This window comes from Myodes glareolus, chromosome 9, assembly GCF_982192425.1.
Source record: "Myodes glareolus chromosome 9, mMyoGla1.1, whole genome shotgun sequence".
In the NCBI taxonomy this organism is placed as follows: domain Eukaryota; kingdom Metazoa; phylum Chordata; class Mammalia; order Rodentia; family Cricetidae; genus Myodes; species Myodes glareolus.
The window spans coordinates 59837772-59857844 of record NC_142034.1 but is presented as its reverse complement, the minus strand read 5'-3'; the positions used below and the strand labels follow the sequence as shown (position 1 = coordinate 59857844).

The 20073-nt window shown below is 45.9% G+C and overlaps 1 protein-coding gene and 1 long non-coding RNA gene across 2 annotated transcripts in view; one reads left to right on the top strand and one right to left on the bottom strand.

Annotated features, from left to right (window-relative positions):
- Positions 1-8127: 8127 nt before the first annotated feature.
- LOC148120930 (uncharacterized) lies at positions 8128-11625 on the bottom strand. The gene is made up of 2 exons (XR_015738851.1): positions 11381-11625; positions 8128-11188 (listed from the first exon to the last, which is right to left on the bottom strand). It is a non-coding gene; the product is annotated as an uncharacterized LOC148120930 (long non-coding RNA).
- Hs3st3a1 (heparan sulfate-glucosamine 3-sulfotransferase 3A1) overlaps positions 8203-20073 on the top strand; it is a 90092-nt gene continuing 78221 nt past the window's right edge. Inside the window, exon 1 of the mRNA XM_085695107.2 lies at positions 8203-10137. Within this exon, the coding sequence (XP_085551233.1) occupies positions 9578-10137 (560 nt within the window). The 5' untranslated portion in view covers positions 8203-9577. The remainder of the gene's footprint in view (positions 10138-20073) is intronic.

Sequence of the window (20073 nt, the reverse complement as noted above, 5' to 3'; positions counted from 1 at the left end):
TCGGCAAGGACTGCAAACACAAAAGCTCAGCCTGCAGCCAGTGTGCCAAGGGCATCGCTTGGACTTACCTACAGATGGATCCATGTCCCTGCTCCAGCTCCTGCTAGGCTTGGGAGTTAGGAAGAGCCCGGCGCGCAGCTCCTCAGAACTGCCATCTCTTATCCCTCACTTGCCGTCCTTGCCTACAGGACACAACTTGTTCCCAGCCCTCCTGCAGAGGTGGGAGACCATGACACTTGCCCACAGACCCTCTTACTACCCAGATCTGCTATTGCTGTCCCACATCCTTTACATAGTCATCAAAAAGATGAGTTTCATTTCTTAAATAAAATTTTTTTAAAAAAAATTCATTTAATAGAAAAATTCATTTAAAATTAATTTTACTATAAAAGTATATGACGTCTTTAAAAATAGAAACTCAAATATTAATACTAAAATAAAGTCAACCACGGCCTGTGTTGTTTGTTTTTGGAAAGTAAACGGAGAACGCATAAAGTCACATCCTTGAACTGCCTTGCAGCACTGTGTGGCACACTTAAACGTCTGTTTTTCAACTGAGAATTTAGTTTCTCTTGATGCTTAATGTTTATTTCACCAACTTTGAAAGCCTGGAGGTGTCTACTCCAAAAATCTTTCTGATGCTCTAGCAGCCTAATGTGTGCTTGATAAGGTGTCTTTCAAAACCTGCACCCATTTCTGTCATGTGTCACAGTGCAAGAAAGAATAGAGTGGGAACAAAAGCAAGGAGTGTGTGCTCTCTGGGTAATTATCAACCTTTCCAATTATTTTTGGCCAAATCAATAATTCATGAAAATTACCATTTGTCAAGACCTTAGTTAAAACCCATCCCTCGAGGAATGTGGTCCCCGGGAGAAATGATGAAACAAAGAGAATCCCAGATACTTGGTGAAATATCCTCCACCTGGTCTCAAGCTAAACCAAGCCCTGACTCCATGCAGCTGAGGCCCCAGTATGTTCAGAAAGCATCCATCCTTCCGGGTTCCCGATGGCAGCTAGTCCTGTAAAGCATTGGCTTATATGTCTTGATGCATGTTCTTAGAACAATGGGTATTATTGGGTAACGGATAGGTAAGGGGAAGTCTATGGCCCTAAAGGCTTGGAATACAGCGGCAGTAAATAACGTCTGCTGGGGTCCTTTCTGCAGAGTCATCTCAGAGATGACGGTATGCTAATATGTGTCACGAATATTCCAGAAGGGATGCCATTTCCCATATGGACTTCTGTCAAAGATTAATGTATTGTCTTACGGAGGGATTCCCAGGATCATGGTCACATTTGGGACACACTGGCCTCATCTAATAATGCAAAGATCAGGAAAAGAACTGATTTTCCAAAAAGAGACACTTGCTAGGAGCGAGCTCCGGTGCTCAGCATGGTGGCCAGCCCTCCCTGACCACCAACCCTCTGTCTCTCACACTTTACTTCCTTTCCGCTCTTCTGACAGTTGTACTCTAAGTAAACTTTTTAATTGTTGTGGCTTTCACTCTGGAGCAGCCACCCTCTCGCCTCCACTGCCGACATCTACAAAGTCCTTCCTAAATTCCCCAAGTCGCATTTCCCTGGGGTCTACTTTCCATAACTCAAAGCTTAGCATCCACTCTATTGTTAGTCAGCACCTCATTTTGAGACTGGAAATAATCTTGCCTTCTCCATGAGACGGGGAAGAACTGCATATGATTTAGACAGCGGAGGAGAGAGCGAAATGTCATTTTAGGTTCTTGTGCCCTGAGTGGGAAAGAGCTTGTGCTCCTGGGCATGGGCTAGCGTCTGAGAGTGACTTGACCCAGACACTTCCTTGGCCATTGTCTACTGCCCCTTTATGCCACCTGCCTGTCCTCTTAGCCTGTCCCCAAGTCAGGGGACATGCAGGCCCAGCTGCAAATACAGATGCTAAAACAGACTAGCAAATATGCCAGGCTAGCTGGGAAAAGCTCACTTCAGATGCAATGCGTGGGTGAGCCTTGGACATCTTTGTCCTCACTGATGTGTCTCCTCTATCACAAAACTGTACTTATTCTTCTTTGTAAAGCAGGTTAGACTTTTCTCCTTCTGTTTTGCCCCTTGCCAATGCTTTCATGACATGGCTTCATGGCTGGCCCCAAAGGAAAGCTTCATAATGGGCAGCTGACTTTTAACTTGTCCAATTTACCCAGCATCCACCTCTCAGAGTAATTGCTTTTATGATTTTTCTTTGTTAGCTCTGAGTCTGAGAACAGGAAATCAGGCAATTGAATTTGAGGTCTGAAGATCGTGAACCTGAACTTTCTGTCTCCTTCTTTTCAGGTTTTTAGCCATACATATATCTGATGTTTTGAGACCAAGTAACTTTAGGTTCAGAGAAGGGCTGGACTGGACTTCCAATCTCCTAATAATGTTGGGACTGAAATAAGTTCAGAGCGAAAGAATTTCTATCTACAAATAATAGACTGTTAGTACTGGGACGATGTGTATATAGCCAAAGCAAGTGGATTTATTGCATGAGAATAATCAACTGAATTTCAAAAGCAAAGGGTCTGTTTTATAGCAAAAGCAAGCAAACAAAGACTAGTTTGTTCAACTCCTCACAGAGTAAATAATTTGGTAGCTTAGTGGTAACTTTTCTTTTTGTATGTCCTAGGCACTCTAGAGTTAGGTGACATGGCATGGCTACTATGCGAGTTAGGGCACCAGCCTAGGATAGGAGAGAGGGTCCAGACAGACAGACAGGTGAGAGTAGGTGTGTCCTCATTGGCCTCAACTGGTGAACGTAAGCAGCTCCCTCCAGCTGGAGTCATTGATCAGACCACTGCAGGGATATCTGGGACAATTAGGGCAGACACGATGCTCTACCAGCCCTGTGGCTGTTGAAAACGATACCGTCACCTGCTACGAAGTGCATCAGCCTGTGCAGTTATGTGCTCCCAGGCACGGAGGAAACCAGTGCCTCAGACCAAGTTCTCTGATCTCTTGCTCACCCCTGCTTTTTATCATAAAGGAAAATTGGGCCTCAGCAGTTCAGGCTGTATCCTCCTAACCTGGAAAGATTTGAGAAATAGCAGGTCTTTTTCCCCCCAGAAATTTCAGAAAGCCCTTTCTTGATATACTTGTATCATTTACACCCGCCCCTCATCCTCTCCCTGGACAGGAAAATGGACTAACATGCCTATAGCCCAGGTGGGCGCCAGCTTCATCCGGGGTTTGGAAGAAGGATTTGTCCAAGAGAAAGTCTAGGTGCTGCTGTAAGAAGGGAAGACAGATGCTTGCCAGAAGCCTCGAAGTAGTCAATCCATGCAAATGGTGGGAAACACCTTCCTATGGGGCTCACATGGGCCAAGGAAAAACTGGTCTGGGAAATTACTAGAACCTGTGCAAGCTGGCTGGATCTCACTGCACTGACTAGATCAGGGCTTGCTAATCAGAGCATATTTCTTCATCTGACACACTGTTCTCACGAAATTCACAAATTTTCATGGAGTTCTACTATGGTTTGAAATTTTATCAACCCTAGAATTTGTGGGTTAGAAGAACAGCCTCCCCCAAGTCATGTACTAATGACACTTCAATGTAGAACCTCTGGTAGCTGACTAAGTCACAAGGTCACTGACTGACTGAATGGTTATCAAGAGAGTGGGTGGGTTATCACAAGAGCAAGCATGCTATCAAAGACAGTGTGGCCTTTTTTCATGAACCCCTCACCATACGTGGTGTGTCAGGCCTTGTCCAGCCTAGCCCAGGGATTCACCAGTAAATAAGGCTTTCATTAGAGAGTCCCTCCCTTGGACCTCCCAGCCTCTGGGACTTTAGGGGAGAAAAACTTCCCTTATAGATTACCCAGACTCAGATATTCAGTTATAGCAGCAGAATAGAGCACCCACGTGAATGAAGAAATGTATATTTGTTCCTGACTCACACAGCCCAATGATGCTTAAAGTTGGGATTTCCCTTGCTTCTCATACCGCACGGGAGGAGCGAAATCTTGTAAGGTCTTTGGTAATTTCTTGCCCATAGTCTTTGTTTGCGCTAAAAGATGGCTTCTGGAAATCAAGGACTAATGCAGGTCTCTAAAGGCAGAAACGACAGAGGCAAAACTATTGGATGAAAGTATGCAGAAAAAAAGAATTTCGCTCGTCACTCTGTGCTTAGGAGTGAGGTATAAACCAAGGTATAAACCAGAGGGAGAGAAAGGAGACCATAGGACAAAGCAGGAAGATGAAAAAGTGAAATGTCAGCCTCTGAGGGAACTTTCTAAAGTTAATAGGTAATATAAATGCTTTCTTAAATCAAAAAGAAAAAATAAGCAAACAAAAACAAGAAAAATATTTTGGTTATGGAGAGTCAGCTAACAGATATTTATTGACGGCCTCTGGGTCACTATGCTTAAAGCAGTCGCTCAAAATACAGTGTGCCCCCCCAAATTCCTCCAACATTTGTTTTGAAATCTATGACCTCCTCCACCCTCCTTTCATTTTCAGTAAATCACGGGATGTCTGTGATAAAGATGTTTACTCCACTGGCATACTTCACTGTCTTGACTTGGTAAAAGAAAGAGCCCACTACAAAGGCAAAAGCAGTCGTGAACATGTTCACAGACATCCTATCATGATGGAGCTCTTGTCAAAACCACTAGGTATTCACAATCTGCTTTCTGTTCTCCCCTCATTCCTTGTGATCTCCAACTCTCATCAACACCTTCCCCAGGCCAATTACATAGTTTATCTCAACCAAAGCATCGACTCTTTACCACACAGTACTGCCTTCTGATCCCTCGGGTATTTTTCTCTCTCTCACTGAAACTTCCCCAACCCCATCTTCCAGTTCCTCTCTTGATTCTTTGGCTCATTCAGCACATCTCTCCAGGGCACATCCTTGTGTCGGAAATAGGTTGATCTTTTAGATGTACCAGTGAGCAGCAACAGGGATTTACTAGAGGTATTTATAATAAGAAGCTGGAAAGTGTAGGTGGTCAGACCTCTTTGTAACTATGGTCCCTTCTGAGGTTCTTGTACCATGAATTCTAGTTGGTCTTAGTAATAAAACCCAGAGTCAGATACAGGGGTTAATGATGAAGATCAGAGAAGCAGAGAGGCCAGCAGCTAGAGAGTTCTTGTACCTCTACCATTGCTCAGACCGAAGGGGCGATCCTGTCCTTAGACTGCACCTCCAGACTCCATCTGTCTCCACCAAACCTACCACTGCAACTGTCTTCACCCAACCTCAGACTTCCCTGAGCTCCTGTTTGCTTTTTCCTTATATTCTTCTCTCCAGCCAGCCACATCACTCCTGTCTCCACCTCTCCTTCCACCTTATATTCCTTTCTCCATCCAGCCATATCACTCCTGTCTCCACCTCCCTAGTGCTGAGGTTAAAGGCATGGGACCATAAGTGTTGGAATCACCTTTGTGTGAGCTCTGTTTCTCTTTTAGACAGATTCAATCTTGTGTAACCCAGGGTGACCTTGAACTAACAGAGATCCCTCTGCCTCTGTCTCCCGAGTCCTGGAATTAAAGATGTGTCCCACCACTCCCTGACCTCTAGTGTCTTAGCTCTGCACTTTGATCTTTAGACAAGTTTTATTTGTTAAACCATAAACAAAATATCACTGCAGGTTCTGAACCAGCAACCTTCATCAAACTAAAGCAGCAGTCTTAAAGATGACTTTTGAACTGGAATCTGCAGGATAGATTCGAAGTGAACACGACTTGCCTTGAGAGAATAAGAAGGGCCACCCGGGACTGAATGCGGAACATATAATCTGGTAATTGTTGAAAATAATGTTATATTCTGATGAGCATGGGCAAAGATTTTGTTTCATTAAGAGTGTAGGCTAGGACTAGTGAGATGGCTCAGTGGTTAAAAGACTGCTCTTCCAGAGGTCCTGAGTTCAATTACCAGCAACCACATAGTGGCTCACAACCATCTGTAATGAGATCTGGTGCCCTCTTCTGGCCTGCAGGCATACATGCAGGCAGAACCCTATGTACATAATAAATAAATCAATAAAGCAGTATAAGCTCATAAAATCCATGTTTCTCCCTCCCCCTCCCAGGTGGGACACAGTCTTTTTGCATTATTTCTTGTTCCTGCTTTAGGGCCTGACCTGGATACATGATACCAGTCAGCTCCTGAGCTCTCTGACTTCTGCGATGGCTAGTCTGGTAGGGTGTGCTGATTCCAGATGAAGTCAGGGATACAGATGGGGACAAGCAAGGGGCAGGTTTAAAAAAAAAGCCTTCAGCAATGCTTTCTGTATTATCTATCATCTGTTTGTTTTTACACACACACCCACCACCACCACCACCACCACACTTCTTTCTCTGATTCCTTCCCTAGGAGGTCAACTTGGGCTAGCTTTGCCCAAACACCAAGGTGTAGTGCTTTTCTGTGTAGCTATTCCTTCCAGCTACAATCCCCCCTCTACACTGATCTGTCTCACTTCTGTAAATGTAAACTGAGTCGCTATGAGGCCACTAACCCAGGAGTCCTGTGATATATGTGGGTACTGTCGCTGTTGCTTCTCTATAAGCAAATATTTTTGTTGATAAAGCTTCTAGGAGTTGTCTGTATTGGACTGTGCGTGCCCGGCTGCTGTTGAAACCCCTTCCTCCTCTGAAACAGCACTGGCATTTAAGCCGCTGCTTCAGTAGTCACAAGCTACGCGTGAAAGCATCTGAAATGTGGCTTCAGTTAAGGTGTGTAAGAAGAGAACACACACTACCTCCAAAGACTTGGATTAAGAAAAGAAGAAGAAAGAAGGGCTGGTAGTCCCTTTCCACTGTTCAGACAGTACCACAGACTGGGCCAATATGCACAATAGACATTTGTTCAGTTTATGTGTCTGGATGCTGGGAAGTCTGGGGGCTTGGGACCACACCATTAATGCTCACAGAGGGTTATACAGGTAGAATATCACTTCGTGATGAGCTGCAGGTGAACTCGGAGCCCAATGCATTCCAGATGAGAAAACAGATGTTCTGATGACGGTGAAACTACTTGCTTTCAGAACAACTTTTAAATGGTCACTGTTTTTGTTGCCTTCCTTCTACAAGTCAGATTGAAACACACTGAGGAAAGTTTCGAAATAAATTAAACCTTAAGTCAGTATTAAACTTCAAAGTGGTTTGTCAATATCCAATTTTCAGACATAATAAGACATGGAAACTTGGCAGGGTTTGCTGCTCATCCTGGGCAAAGGCCAGCATTTCCTGGCCCTAAAATCTAGCCAGTTCTTCATTGACTGTAGAATAAATTGTGTTTGGTAGTTTATGAACAGAAGACTATACTCACCTGTGAGTTCTTAGCCAGCATGCCACACGTGATCCACTTCGAACCAAGCAAGCTTAGAATCAGTAGCACCCCTGTGGAGGCCGAAAGGCAACCCCCTAACTTCCACTTCCATGGTCAAATGGGGTATAGGCAGGAAGAGGAGAAAAAAATCTGAGTGTCAAGGCTGGGCAGGCAGAATTCCTAGTGAGGTATCTTTATGGTAGCTGGGTGACAGGGTTGGGGCAGAAAAATGTCTACAAACACATGGATAGGAATAAAGTGATGAGGGCCTTGGAGGAGACAGCCAGACATAAGGAGACATTAAGACTGGGACAAAAGTGAAATATCTGGGAACCGAAGAGATGGCTCGGCTGTTAAGAGCCCTGGCTGCTCTTCTAGAGGACCTGGGTGAGATTCCCAGCACCCACATTTAGACTCACAACAGTCTGTAACTCCAGTTCAAAGAGATCCAGCACCCTCCAGACACCCAAGTGGTACATAGACACACATGCAGGCCGAACAGGCATACACATAAAATAAAAATAAATGAATAAAATTGAAAAACAAAATCCCCACAGAGTGACCCCAAAGAAAACAATGAAGCCCCCAACATCTGCAGATTCTACTGACCACCTCCCTAGGAACCAGCAAGTGGCAGATTTTACCCCTGTGTGACCTGTTCTGGGGCCACAGGAAGGGTATCCAGGGTCAGGGGATATAACAGGAAGAGGAAATCACTGTTTACGAAAGGACTCTTTACCCTGGAAGAGTGCAAACACAGCCTCGCATAGCGCAATGGTGCACACATACAAAGTAGTAAACTTTACCAATAACTGGGCATATGGATTTGGAATCAGACCCACATTTAAAAATATCTTAATTTCTACTTTTGATTTATTTATTGATCTCTTTCCTAAGGGGTTCCTTTCTAGGCGCTGGATAGTGAAGTAGAAGTCAAATCTACCCGGAAGAATTCTCTCTACCCAAACAAATCGGGGGGCGTGGCCTGCCGGAGCCGCCAAGAACTCCTGAAAACAAAACTTCTCAAATCTCTAGGACAAGAAGCAGGGGATGGGAATGGGTGAGCTGGAAAGGAATAGGGATGCCGAAGCTGGGACAAGAGGAAACAGGAACTGGGATCTGGGGAGCGTCAAGGCCGCTAAGAGCTAAACTGAGCTGGAAAGACTTGGGAACCCATAATCTGGCGAGGGGCTGACAGAGTGGGCATCAGATCCAGGCAATCACAGAGGCCCTGTCAGTTGACAGCAGCCCAGAGACCTGAGGGGGAGGGGTGGGTGAAGGAGAAGGGGACGGTGGGGAAGGCGCCTCTGTCGCCCCCCTCCAGCCCTCCCCAGTGTACTGGGCGGTGCCTCGCCACCGCCTTTTTTCAGATTTTAATTCGGTCCCACCCCTCTGGCCCCTCTAGTGGGGCCGTGAGACTTTCTGCTCGGCACCCCGGCGCGGATCCCTGGGTTGGTCTGGCCTGGGCCATTGACGTCATCACCAAGTTTGCTGTCCTTCGTGTCCCACGTGTGGCGGGAGCGGCCAAGGAGGCTGCGGGGAGCGTCTAGGAGCACAGTGGCAGCGCCCACTGACAGGTCCCGAGCAAAGGGTCTACTCCAGGCGGCTCCCAGCTGGAGTCCCAGAGGAGTGGGTAGACTTCCGGAGAGCCCCAAGAGGCCAGAAGGTTCGAGTTCCACTCAGACAGAGGGGCTAAGGAGGAACCTGGCTCCGTGCTGAGCCCATCTGAGCCAGGATTCTGAGCGCGCTCCTGGGAGGGCCAGGAAAGCAGAGCCGCCAGCGGCTGGGAAAAAGGGTCACTCGCTTTGTCCGGAGCGCACACAGCTCTGCGGACCGGGAGTCCCGCGTCCCCTCCATAGGGACCGAGCGCAGGATGCACGGTCGCTGAGCCGAGATCCGCACCGAGTGGCCGCTCAGGAACCCTGCTGAGCCCAGCGCCTTCGCCACCGCCGCCGCAGAGACTGCCTTGTCCGGCTACTCTCAGGGACCCGGGGAGCCGAGCTCTGCCCAGCGAGGCTCAGGACACGAGCACATTTCAGACCCGAGACGATGGTTTCTTAAGCACGGCCCCGAACCCCTTTCTGCCCCTTCGTCCGGAGCCCGGAACCCCGAGAAAGGCTCGCGGGCGGCTTCTGGTCCCCGCTCCAGCTCCGGCCGCCGCTCCGCGGGGCACCTCTCCCGCAGGCAGGAGCGCTCGGACGATGTGGCCTCCGGGCAGCGAGCGGGATGGCAGGGCTCCTGGTGCAGTCCCGGCCTAGCATGGCCCGCCCGTCGTCAGTCGCCTGCGGCTAGGATGGCCCCCTCGGGCCCCGCCGGTGCCCAACCAGGCCCGGCTGAGCCACTGTCGCGCAGCATCTTCAGGAAGTTCTTGCTGATGCTCTGCTCGCTACTCACTTCCCTCTACGTCTTCTACTGCCTGGCCGAGCGCTGCCAGCCCGGGTCAGGCCCCGTCGCGGGGGTCCCGGGGCGCGGCGTCTCTGCAGGACCGAGGGAGCTGGCGGCGTGGCCGGCGGGGGCGCAAAGGAAGCGTCTCCTGCAGCTGCGGCAACGGCGGAGACGCGGGCGGCCCGGACCAGGCGACAGCGGCGACCAGGATGAGCAGAGCCCTGGGCTGACCGCGGCTCCAGGAGGCTCCGGGGCAGGAAGCAGCGTGGCGGAGGCCCAGTCCGGGACCCTGGCCCTACTCCTGGACGAGGGGAGCAAGCAGCTGCCGCAGGCCATCATCATCGGCGTGAAGAAGGGCGGCACGAGGGCGCTGCTGGAGTTCCTGCGCGTGCACCCCGACGTGCGCGCCGTGGGCGCCGAGCCTCACTTCTTCGACCGCAGCTACCACAAGGGCCTTGCCTGGTACCGGTGAGCGCAGGGGACCCCCATGGGTATTTTTGAGCGCAGGCTGAGCAGAGGGGGAGACTTGGGAGGGACAGCAAAGGGGAAGTAGTAGCTGTCCCCTACTAGGGCTCTCATTCCCCTCTTCTTCTTTGAGGGGGGCGGATTGAGAGAGGCAAGGGGGTTGTCTTCATTTTAATCCTCAGGACTCCCTTTCCCTCCAAACAGCCTGCCCCTTGAAGTCGCCCTTGTATTAAGATGAAGGAAAAGAAAAAGAAAGACTCGAGAGAGTTTTCTTTAAAGTCAGAAACCTGTTCGTCATTACTGGGTTATCCCACTAACGGAAGCCTCTTTCTGTTCCTTTATCTTTGAGAGTAATTCCCCGTGGTTAACACGGTATTTGCCCCAGTATTTATTTGCCTTGACCCTTTGCCAGATAGTTGTCCAAAGTGGTAAGTCATATAGAGACTTTGTAAAAGTGTCAAGTGCCTGGAGTCCATGTCGTTTCCATAATCTATGTCCCAGCAAGTGCCAGCAGCCAGTCGCTGCGTTTTTAAAGAACATTTCCGTGGTAATACCATTAGCCTGACAGAAACTTTTCTAAAGAGCTCTGGACAATTATCTTTACAAATAAGATAGCTAATTTAAAAGGGAAAAGAAGTTGATACACACACACACACACATATTTTAAGAAATCGTGGAAAAAGCAAGGTAAGTTTATTTGCCAGTGTCAAATGCAGATCACCCATAAGAGTTAGTCAAACTCTAATAAACTCTAGCATGGCCTGGATTGAGTTTGAGGTTAAAGAAAAAAAATACTCATCATCCCCACCCCCACCCTCCAAGTTCAAGGAAAAATCATATGGTTAGAATTTTCCCATTTTATAAAGTTCAGCCTGTTCATAAAACATTCATTCTCATTATAACTGAAACAATATTAGAAAAGTTATGACACAATTGAGATACAGCGAAGGAACCATTCATAAAACAGAGAAGGGCATGATGTGACGAGTGTATTTGCGTGTAGGGTCAAGAGCATGTTCAGATCGATTTCAGAAGCGGAATTTATAGTTTAGTCCTAAAAAAAAATCAGATTCAAACATTAAACACTTCTAAAAACAGCAGCTTTCCATTCATTGGAAAGAAAAACAATCAGCCTTCCCCGATACAGAATATATATCATTTAAAATCATCAGCCACTTAAAAAACTCCCCCCCCTCCACGCTTCCGACATTTACCTTGTACCCTCTGGAAGTTCTTAAAAACTGACCTGTTGAATCTGGACAACAGGTCCTTCTTCTTAACACAAAGGCAGTTCTGTGCTATTCCTCAAGGACACGAGAGAGGAATGGCTAAACACCCTAAAGCTCTTATCTGTAGCTGCTGGAATTGAATTGGGCCTCGTACAGTGCTGGGAGGGACGCGTTTTAAGCCATCAGTCTGAAATGTCTAGGCCAGCCGCAGGCTCTGAGGTACTATTAAATATGGTGAAATATTTAGTACTGACCTCCTTTATTTTCGTTTTGCTCTATAAACTTTATTTCCACAAGGTAGGATTGTTTCTTCTTATTCCAGCACCGTGTGTTTGAGGGCACAGTATATCCACAGACCTGGATCTGATTTTCTGTGGGACTTTCTGAAATCGTGTAAAAGCAGGAAGGTTTCAAGGTAACTAAAAACGCAACTACTTAAAAAAAAAAAAAGGCAGGGAAAGAATGAAAAGCAAAAGTCATAAACTTTGAGGCTGCCCTGGCCTTTGGAAGCTGGTGGTAAGCTATGAAGGAGATCTCCTCGGGTTGTTTACCCCCGGCAGAGGAGTTCTAAAAAGCAATTTATGGCGGTTACAAAAATAACTGCACAGTAGACTTCATGGTTTGGTGAATTTAATTTTCCAAGTGTCGGAACAATGTCTTTGTTTTAACATTCACAGTGAGTGTTTTTTTTATTGAATGCATAAATTTAAGTTCACAGAGTAATATGAAAAACTCCCTTTAAAAAAAAAAAGCAACAACCTGTGGAGCCTGGATTATGGGATTATTTAATGAAATTTCCCCCACAGTTCTTTTTCTTCTTGACTCTGAACTTGGAGTTTGATGTTCATGAGAAAGACTGAAGACTTAACTCTCTATATGAGAAAATCCCATACAGAATAACTTAAAGTTACTGTCCATTTTGGTTATTTATATCTACCTAATATATAGAACAAGGGTCTGAGTAGACCTTTCTAAATTGCCCCAAACCTGCAATAGAGAATTTCTACCACATATTTAAGGTCACACACGCACATGCGCACAGTTACACAGACACAGACACAGACAAGGACACACTACACAGACAGACACATATACACACGCAGAGGAAAAAACAAAACAAAAACAACCTTTCTATTGAAAAATTAAAGAGAAGAAAAGTAGGGAAGAGAAAAATATTCGTAATATGTATTTATTTCTAGATGCTTATTGTCATGGGGAAATTAAAAAAGATGTCTAGTCTCTGCTTCTTTTTCTTCCTTTGCTTTCTTCTTTCTTTCTATCTATTCCTTTCATCCTTTATTTCTCTCTATTTCTTTCATCCTTTCTTTTTCTCTTCCCTCTATCCTCCCTTTCTCTTTTTGTTTCTTCGTTCTTTTTATCTTTCTTCTCCCCTTCTCTCTCTCTCTCTCTCTCTCTCTCTCTCTCTCTCTCTCTCTCTCTCATTTGTTAACAGTTTGCTGTGGCAGTGCCCCCTACTGTCCTTATGAAGGGAGAAAACTTGCTTTTAGGAAGTTTGAAGAAATCTTTCGGAGGAGTTTGAGAGTTAGAAACTCTCGTTGATGAGATGTGTCTATATATTTCCATCACTGAGAAGAAAATAAAACATAAGCTGTGTTTCCAGCATAGAGTATAAGTCCATCTTTGAAACAAATCATAGAAAATGCAAATGAATTTGTTATTCAACGTCTTAACAGGAGGTTTTCCTTATTGATTTAAAGCCTTTGATGTCTTAGCTGTAACCTTTAGCGGGTGACTCACTGTATAGACCTCGGGTCTCTATGTAACACAGGCCTCTCAATTTAAGATTAAGAGGGTGGGATTGATGGACCCTGGTCTCTTGACATGACTGGAGTAGGCTAACAAGTCTCCTGGCAATTTTTTTTTGTGTGTGTGTGTGTGTGTGTGTGTGAAGGCTTGTTCCTAACAACTCAGGACACTCCAGTGGAGGATTCTGGGTATGAAACTCCACCCTGTTGGGTTTGAAAAGCATTCCTCACGACTTAATTTAGCAGACATGGTATCAGTGCAACAAATGTCTGCGGCTTGCACGTCACGTGACAGCAGTCGTTCAAAGCGAACTGTATCTGTTTCCATTGCACGAGTGGTGTGGTATGATCATAAAGGCGAGTGGAAATAACTTCACTCTCTCCCAAATGCAGAGATCTTTACTGGAAGTCAAGACCAGTGGCCTCTATTGCAGTTCAAGGGCAGGTGAACTTTGAACTGAATGAGAGGGGGCCCTGCCCCTGCTTGTTTATTACATCTGCAGAGAAAGTGTATTCCATTTTCCCTACGGAGACAAAGGACATATATCTGTAAATTATTTAAATAAATTATACATGTACCGATTCATACACTCCTCCTTTGGTATCTGTGGGACATTGGTCCCCTCTCCTGGTAAACGTCAAACTTTTCAGATGCTCAAGTTCATCCTAGGAATGGGACAATATTTGCACATAAGTTAAAACATCGTCCTCTGCACTTTAAATCATGTGTGCGTTATTTATAATGCGTGATACAATGCAAGTTTTATGTAAAGAGCCTCTACAGCAATGTCTAGGGAACAATAACAGAAAAAAAAGACAGGACATGTTCAACACAGATGTAATGTTTTCTGCATGTTTTCATACACAGTTGGCTGAGTCTCTGGATGCACAACTTGTAGATATAGAGGGCCTGCTATGCATCTGTCTGTTTGTATCTATTTATCCATCCACACGTTCACGAAAACACACATGCTTATACGTGGCTCCTCTAACACCCTATATCTTTATTTGGGCCATAATAGGAAGCATTCGTTATGTTGTCTTTGGTACTAGCATGTCCCACGTTTTAATTCCCTTCATTAGCAATTCTAGACCATTTAAGCTGAGAAGACTATCATATTATAGCATACGGTAAAGACAGACGATTCCTCAGCTTGGAGTTTTGGAGTTAGTGTTCTCCTGACTTAATCAAAATGTGAAAGTTTTAACCTTTCGTGATCATGGCTTTATTTTTCAAGGCCACTAGAGAGTCAACTTAGCAAAGGAACTTCCGGCTTCCGGGAGAACTGCATTTTGTGGCAGCTGGGAGCAGCTGCAGAGGACCTCCAGGAACCATTCCCACCCCCTGCACCACCATCCCCTTCTGCACAAAGAGTCTGAAATTTAAGCCAAAGGAGGTGCAGATCCTGGCCACCCATGCAAGGTCATAGGGACTGAAGTCCAGAGACTGTGTCCTTGAGTAAGCAAAGAAGGACTCTGAGTCCAGGGGGGTTCATATCTGTGGGGAAAAATGGAGCTATTTCTTCCATGAATACACTTCCACCTGCAGTCATTGTCTGAATTCTGGGTTCTCTCCCTGGAGATGCCACTGATAATTTAATCAGTCGTGTGTGTGTGTGTGTGTGTGTGTGTGTGTGTTGTGCATGTATATATGCATATAAGTATATATTTAATAGATAGGGAAGGGATAGAATCTGTTGATTAATTAAATTATTCAATCAATGTTTAGGGAATGACTTAGATGTGCCAGGTACAGAAGAGGCTCCGATTATCCTGGAGCTGAAATACCGTGAGTCTGCACTTCCTCCTGTATGCCTCCCCTTGTAATCTGAGGGGTACCGTGTGCTGCTTCACTTCATGTGAGAAAGCAAAGATAATCTCTGGGTGGAAGTCCCCCCACAGTGTTGTGATCTCCTGCCCCACCTTCCCTTAAAAGAAAACACTCTGGCCCAAATATTTGTCTCATATAAATAAACCGGTTGATTGGCTAGGGATGAATAAGTGCCAAGTCTGTATTTCAGACGGGTCATGGGAATAAAGTGGGCCTGTGCAATTAATGACAGCAGGGGCTAACCTTACATAGACCAGATGTTCAGATCATGAAGAATGCTGGTCACAGAGCAAACAAACCTCCTTGGTGTAAACAGCCATAAGAACTGGTCATCTCTCCAAGGGACACATTGAACAACTGTAAACTGTAGCCACCATCAGCGCCATTGCTGGGTCCAGGCAGGAACCCTGTACAAGTAGCTCTTTTCCCAAGGGGGAAATACCATCCACCCCCACTTAATAGAGGTATGGTCCATAAAGAGAACTGGTTTTGCCAGGCACAGTGCCCCACCGTGTAACTCCAGGACTCTGCAGGCTGACTTGGGAAGACCACAAGTTTGGAACTAGCCTGGCTCCCTATGAGGCACCCCATCCAAAAACCAGATTACAAAACTCAATAATCAAGGGTAGGCTCTTGGTCTGTTTTTCCCAACAGAATTAAACCCTGAAGTCTGGGAAGTTTGTTATCCTTAAGTAATGAGTTAAAATTGTGGAAGTAAAGTTTCTCGTCAGATATGTGGCTTTCATATAGGCACAAAGGGAGGAAACGGCGCTGAAGCAACACTTGCCCTCTGCCCTTCACCTTGATCAGATGCTCAACACTTCAGGATGTGTGCTAATTTGATACACTTTAAAAATCTCTGTGGGGTATATGACTACAGCTAGTAAGAAAACATATGTGAAGCCAAGGTTTAGGAACTGAGCCAGGGCTCGGTTTTCTCTCCTAATTCCTTCTTCCAATGATACAATCCTTGACTGGTTGGCATTCCTCGGGTACCTGAACGCAAGTCCTTGGGTCACTTGAGTTCTGTACCACTGAGTACGGTTTTAACCAGTCTCAGGAGTCGTCGGATGATGGCAGATGTGTGGCAGGAAAGGGGGAGTGTTTATTAATAATGCAGTTAAGTACTTGCCATTAGGAATGCAAGAGAGATTCTTTGAAAGGATATAAACAAAATTCCTTCTCGTTTGAGAACTGACTAGTTTGAATGTGTTGTGTAGCGCCATCTAGTGGTGAAATGAGCAGTCAGTAAACCTTGCCCGAGCTAAGAGGTGCTTGCTCAGGTTGTGTTTGTAGCCTTGTAGAAGAGAAAATTGAGCAGTGGACTGGGAGGAAGAGTGGGAGAGGAGGAAAGTGGGAGAAGGGAAGAGTAGGAAAGGAGGAGGCGGGAGAGGGAGGGAGGAGGGAGAAAAACAGAGAGGGGAAGAGAGGGAAAGGGAGGAGAGGGAGAAAGGGACTGGAAGAGAGGGAGAGAGGGACGGAGAATAACGAAGTATGTAACACTTACATAACAGGTACCATCCGCCTAGCCCAGCTGTTGCGTTTTGCCTCTTTTAGGTAGAAGCAGTTCCCTTCTTTGAGGCAGGCAGTTTATTCTTTGGAGAGAAATAAAAGAGACTTGACTTGACAATAAACCCGAAAAGCAAGATACAAATGATTAGAGGATTTATATTAGAAATGTGTAGGGGAAGGAATGCCATATGCCCCAGATTACTTTTGTTAGTGCGTTTTGCCTCTGTTTCTGAGAGCTGGCTTCAGATGGAAATGCTTCCAGATGACTTTGTGTGGTGCAGGCTCTGGAGGAGGGTCCTGTGGTTCTTAAGGAAACAAGAGGCATACAGAAGCCGACTTAACCCTTGGAGTTCCTGCCGTGGTCACTCCAGATGCAGGATAACTCCTGGGACAGAAGTCAAAGATGCATTTCCGTGCCCAAGGACAGATGGAGTCAGGTTAAAACAGTGGGAAGGGGAGGGATAGGAACATTATAGCTGGGAAACTGGAAGAAGTGACCTTAATCAAGTAACACAGTGGCTGAAGGCACCACTGTCTTCTGCTGAGGTTTCGTTTATTGCCCTGGTATTATTCATTGAACATAACTTTCATCTGTGGGATATTTTCCCCTGGGTCCAGAACCTATGTAAATATGACAGTCCTAAGAAAAACCCAAATTGAGCAACACTCTACAAGACATTGGTTCAGGCTAGAACAGAAAAATAAGTGAATAGAGAATCAACTAGGCGAGTGTGCATGATGTGGTTCATTGAGCGAATGGCATTAGGTAGCTTGGGGTTTCACTTACCAGTGGCCAATCACAGGCTGAATATCTTAGTGGAGAATTCTGGAAACAAAGAACTCACACGTCTTCAATTTGGTGCCTTTCTGGATAGCAGGATGAGATCTTATGCTGTTCCACTTCGTGTGTGAGTCACCCCTGCGTCCTGTGTATTCGCATTCTTACCTCCACCCTACTCCTATGCTTCCGATGCAACTGAGCCTTATTTTACTTAACAGTGAGACCGGCGCAGGTGTAGGCATTGCTGGCAACTTGAACTTGAGGAAGAAGAGGCACGAAGTGCTTCCCTTAAGTGAAAAGTCCAAATCTCAGTCAAGAAAGAGAAGTTCTAGTGAATGCTGACTTGCTGAGGTCTGTGACAAAAAGGAGTCTTCTGTCTGCAGGATTTTGAAGGAAAGAGAAAGCTGTACATGGCATGGCCCAAACTGCAGAAACTGCGGCCACAGCATGTAAGTGCTTAGCAGAGAGGTAAAGGCCATTACCTTTGTGTGTGAGCACATATAAATTGCTTGCATTTAGGGCTATGGTTTTCCGGCACTCTGGGGTTCTTGGACTAATTCCAGAGCAAATAGAAGGAGGGGTACTTTCTGACGTTTGTGTGTTTTGTTTCTTGTTTGGAGATGACATCTCTGCATGTAGCCCAGGCCGGCTGCCTTAGCCTCCCACATGCTGGGATTATAGGCATTTGTTGCCACACCCAGTCTAATTGACCCAGATGAGCGTCTTGGTTTTTGACAGTGTGTTATACTTGACCTGTATCTGTGTAATGATACCCACTCCCCGGAGGGCAAAGTTTATCTTTGTGCTATTTTGTGTGGTTCAAATATCTAAAATTATCCCCAAGCCCCACACGAAGCCAACAGAGAAGTCAAGAAGAGCTTAGGGGACAGCGAAGACAGCTTGTGTTTAAGCACGCTACAGACATTCTGTGTGTCCCGTGCTCCTTACTTTGGAGGGCCTGTGTGGGCTGGCTGCTTCCCCTCCTCACAGCACCTGTTGCTTCCAGACCGGATGACACCCCGCCCCCTAGGCTTGTTTCGGAACAACACTCCCTCTTGGCTCATCCACAGAGATAGTGTCCTTCCCGTCTTTCACTTCTAGATGGCCAAAGCAAAGTGAGGCAGGGATGAAACCCCCCGACCCTGAAACTCCCTCTATGGACAGAGAACTTTTCACAAGTGCCTGGGCTTGAGAAATGGAAAAAGCTAAAGTGAGAGTCAGATAAATGAGACACAGGGCTTTTTAAAAACTATTTTTAAAAAAGGTTTATTTGTGGGTATGGTGTTTTGTATGTGTATTAAGTGTATGGTGTGTGGGTGTTTTGTCTGTACATACATCTGTGTACCATGTATATGCCTGGTGCCTGCAGAGCCCATAAGAGGGTGCTGGATCACCTGGAACTGGGGTTACAAACAGTTGTTAATCACCATGTGGATGCTGGGAACCAAACCCAATTTCTCTGTAAGAGCAACAAGTGCTCTTAACTGCTGAGCCATCTCTACAGATCCCTAAGGTTTTCATTCTTAATTACAAACATAGGAAGAGTAGGCCTCAGAGCTGGGGATGCTGGTTATGGGGTACAGATGCGGGCTGTGATGACAACATGGCTTGGACTGCCTGGGACAGTTTACATGGATCATACACTAACTGGTCTCAATGTCTCTGCTACGGTGTAGAGGCTTCCAGAACACCTAAAGCCATTGCCACATTCCAGGTTGGAAGAGGTGGAGAGAAGGTCCCATTGCAGAGTGCAGGAGAGCCAATAGAATGGAGCGTCCTATAGCTGAGTGGCTTGCTTTGCTGGTGCTTCTCTCCTCTGACAGCGCTGTCAGACTTCAAGTCCCTGTCTAGGTGGCAGGTTTTTAACCACACAGTTGCAGAGCTGGGCCTCTCATTTAACAGAGTGATGAAAATCTCCCTCCAAACATTTTCCCTGTGATATTTAAAACAAGTGTAAAAATAGCATATATTTTAATAATTCTAAAACTATTTATAATGGACTATAAAAAATCCACATCACTTTTTTTTCTTAATAAAAACAAAGCTACACCTGCCCCTTTCAGAGCCCCCCGGGAAGTCAGCGGTGTTTCATTTTATTGGGCTGATGGTACTCTCTTCCATGGATCTGCTCTAGGCATCTCTTGTGCAAGAGATGGACATGGATGCTTGTGCAAATAAAATTAATTTGGGTGATTTAATGCATTCTCTACTTTTGGCGTTCTCCCCATTGTAGTGGAGGGAAAATGTGTCCTTTAAAACTATTCTTTTTTTCAAACCAACAAACAAAGCCTGGGAACCCTGTAATGTGTATTTGACAAAACCCACCATTCTAGGGGTAAAGTGGCCAAAACCGGTTGTGTTGAGCCCTTGCTGTGTGCTGAATGAGGTGAACGGTAGTCTCTTCAATCTTAGTAGGACCAATATTTAAAGTCTGTCTTGATATTTCCTGCAGCCTACATTTAAAAACACCCAGATTTGAAAAAGGGAAGTAACTTACCCCCAAATGATAGACTGATGTGATCCCAGATTGTCCCACATCTGGGCCTTCAGTGTGCTCCACCCCCTGAGCATTCTGGGATGCTCTCTGACAGAAACAACCACACGCAGCCCCTGCCTAACTCTTCAGCCCTGATCCCAGAGATCCTGGCTACAGAAAGCAGCCATGTCGCTTTGGTTCGATTTGATCAAGGACCTATTAGTTATAAAACTGGTCTGCACTGTTTGATTCTGATCGGGGACCATTAGTTATAAAATTGGACAACTGATCCTACTGAGTATATTGATAATAGTGAACCAGCTATGGGCTCTTTCCATATCCAT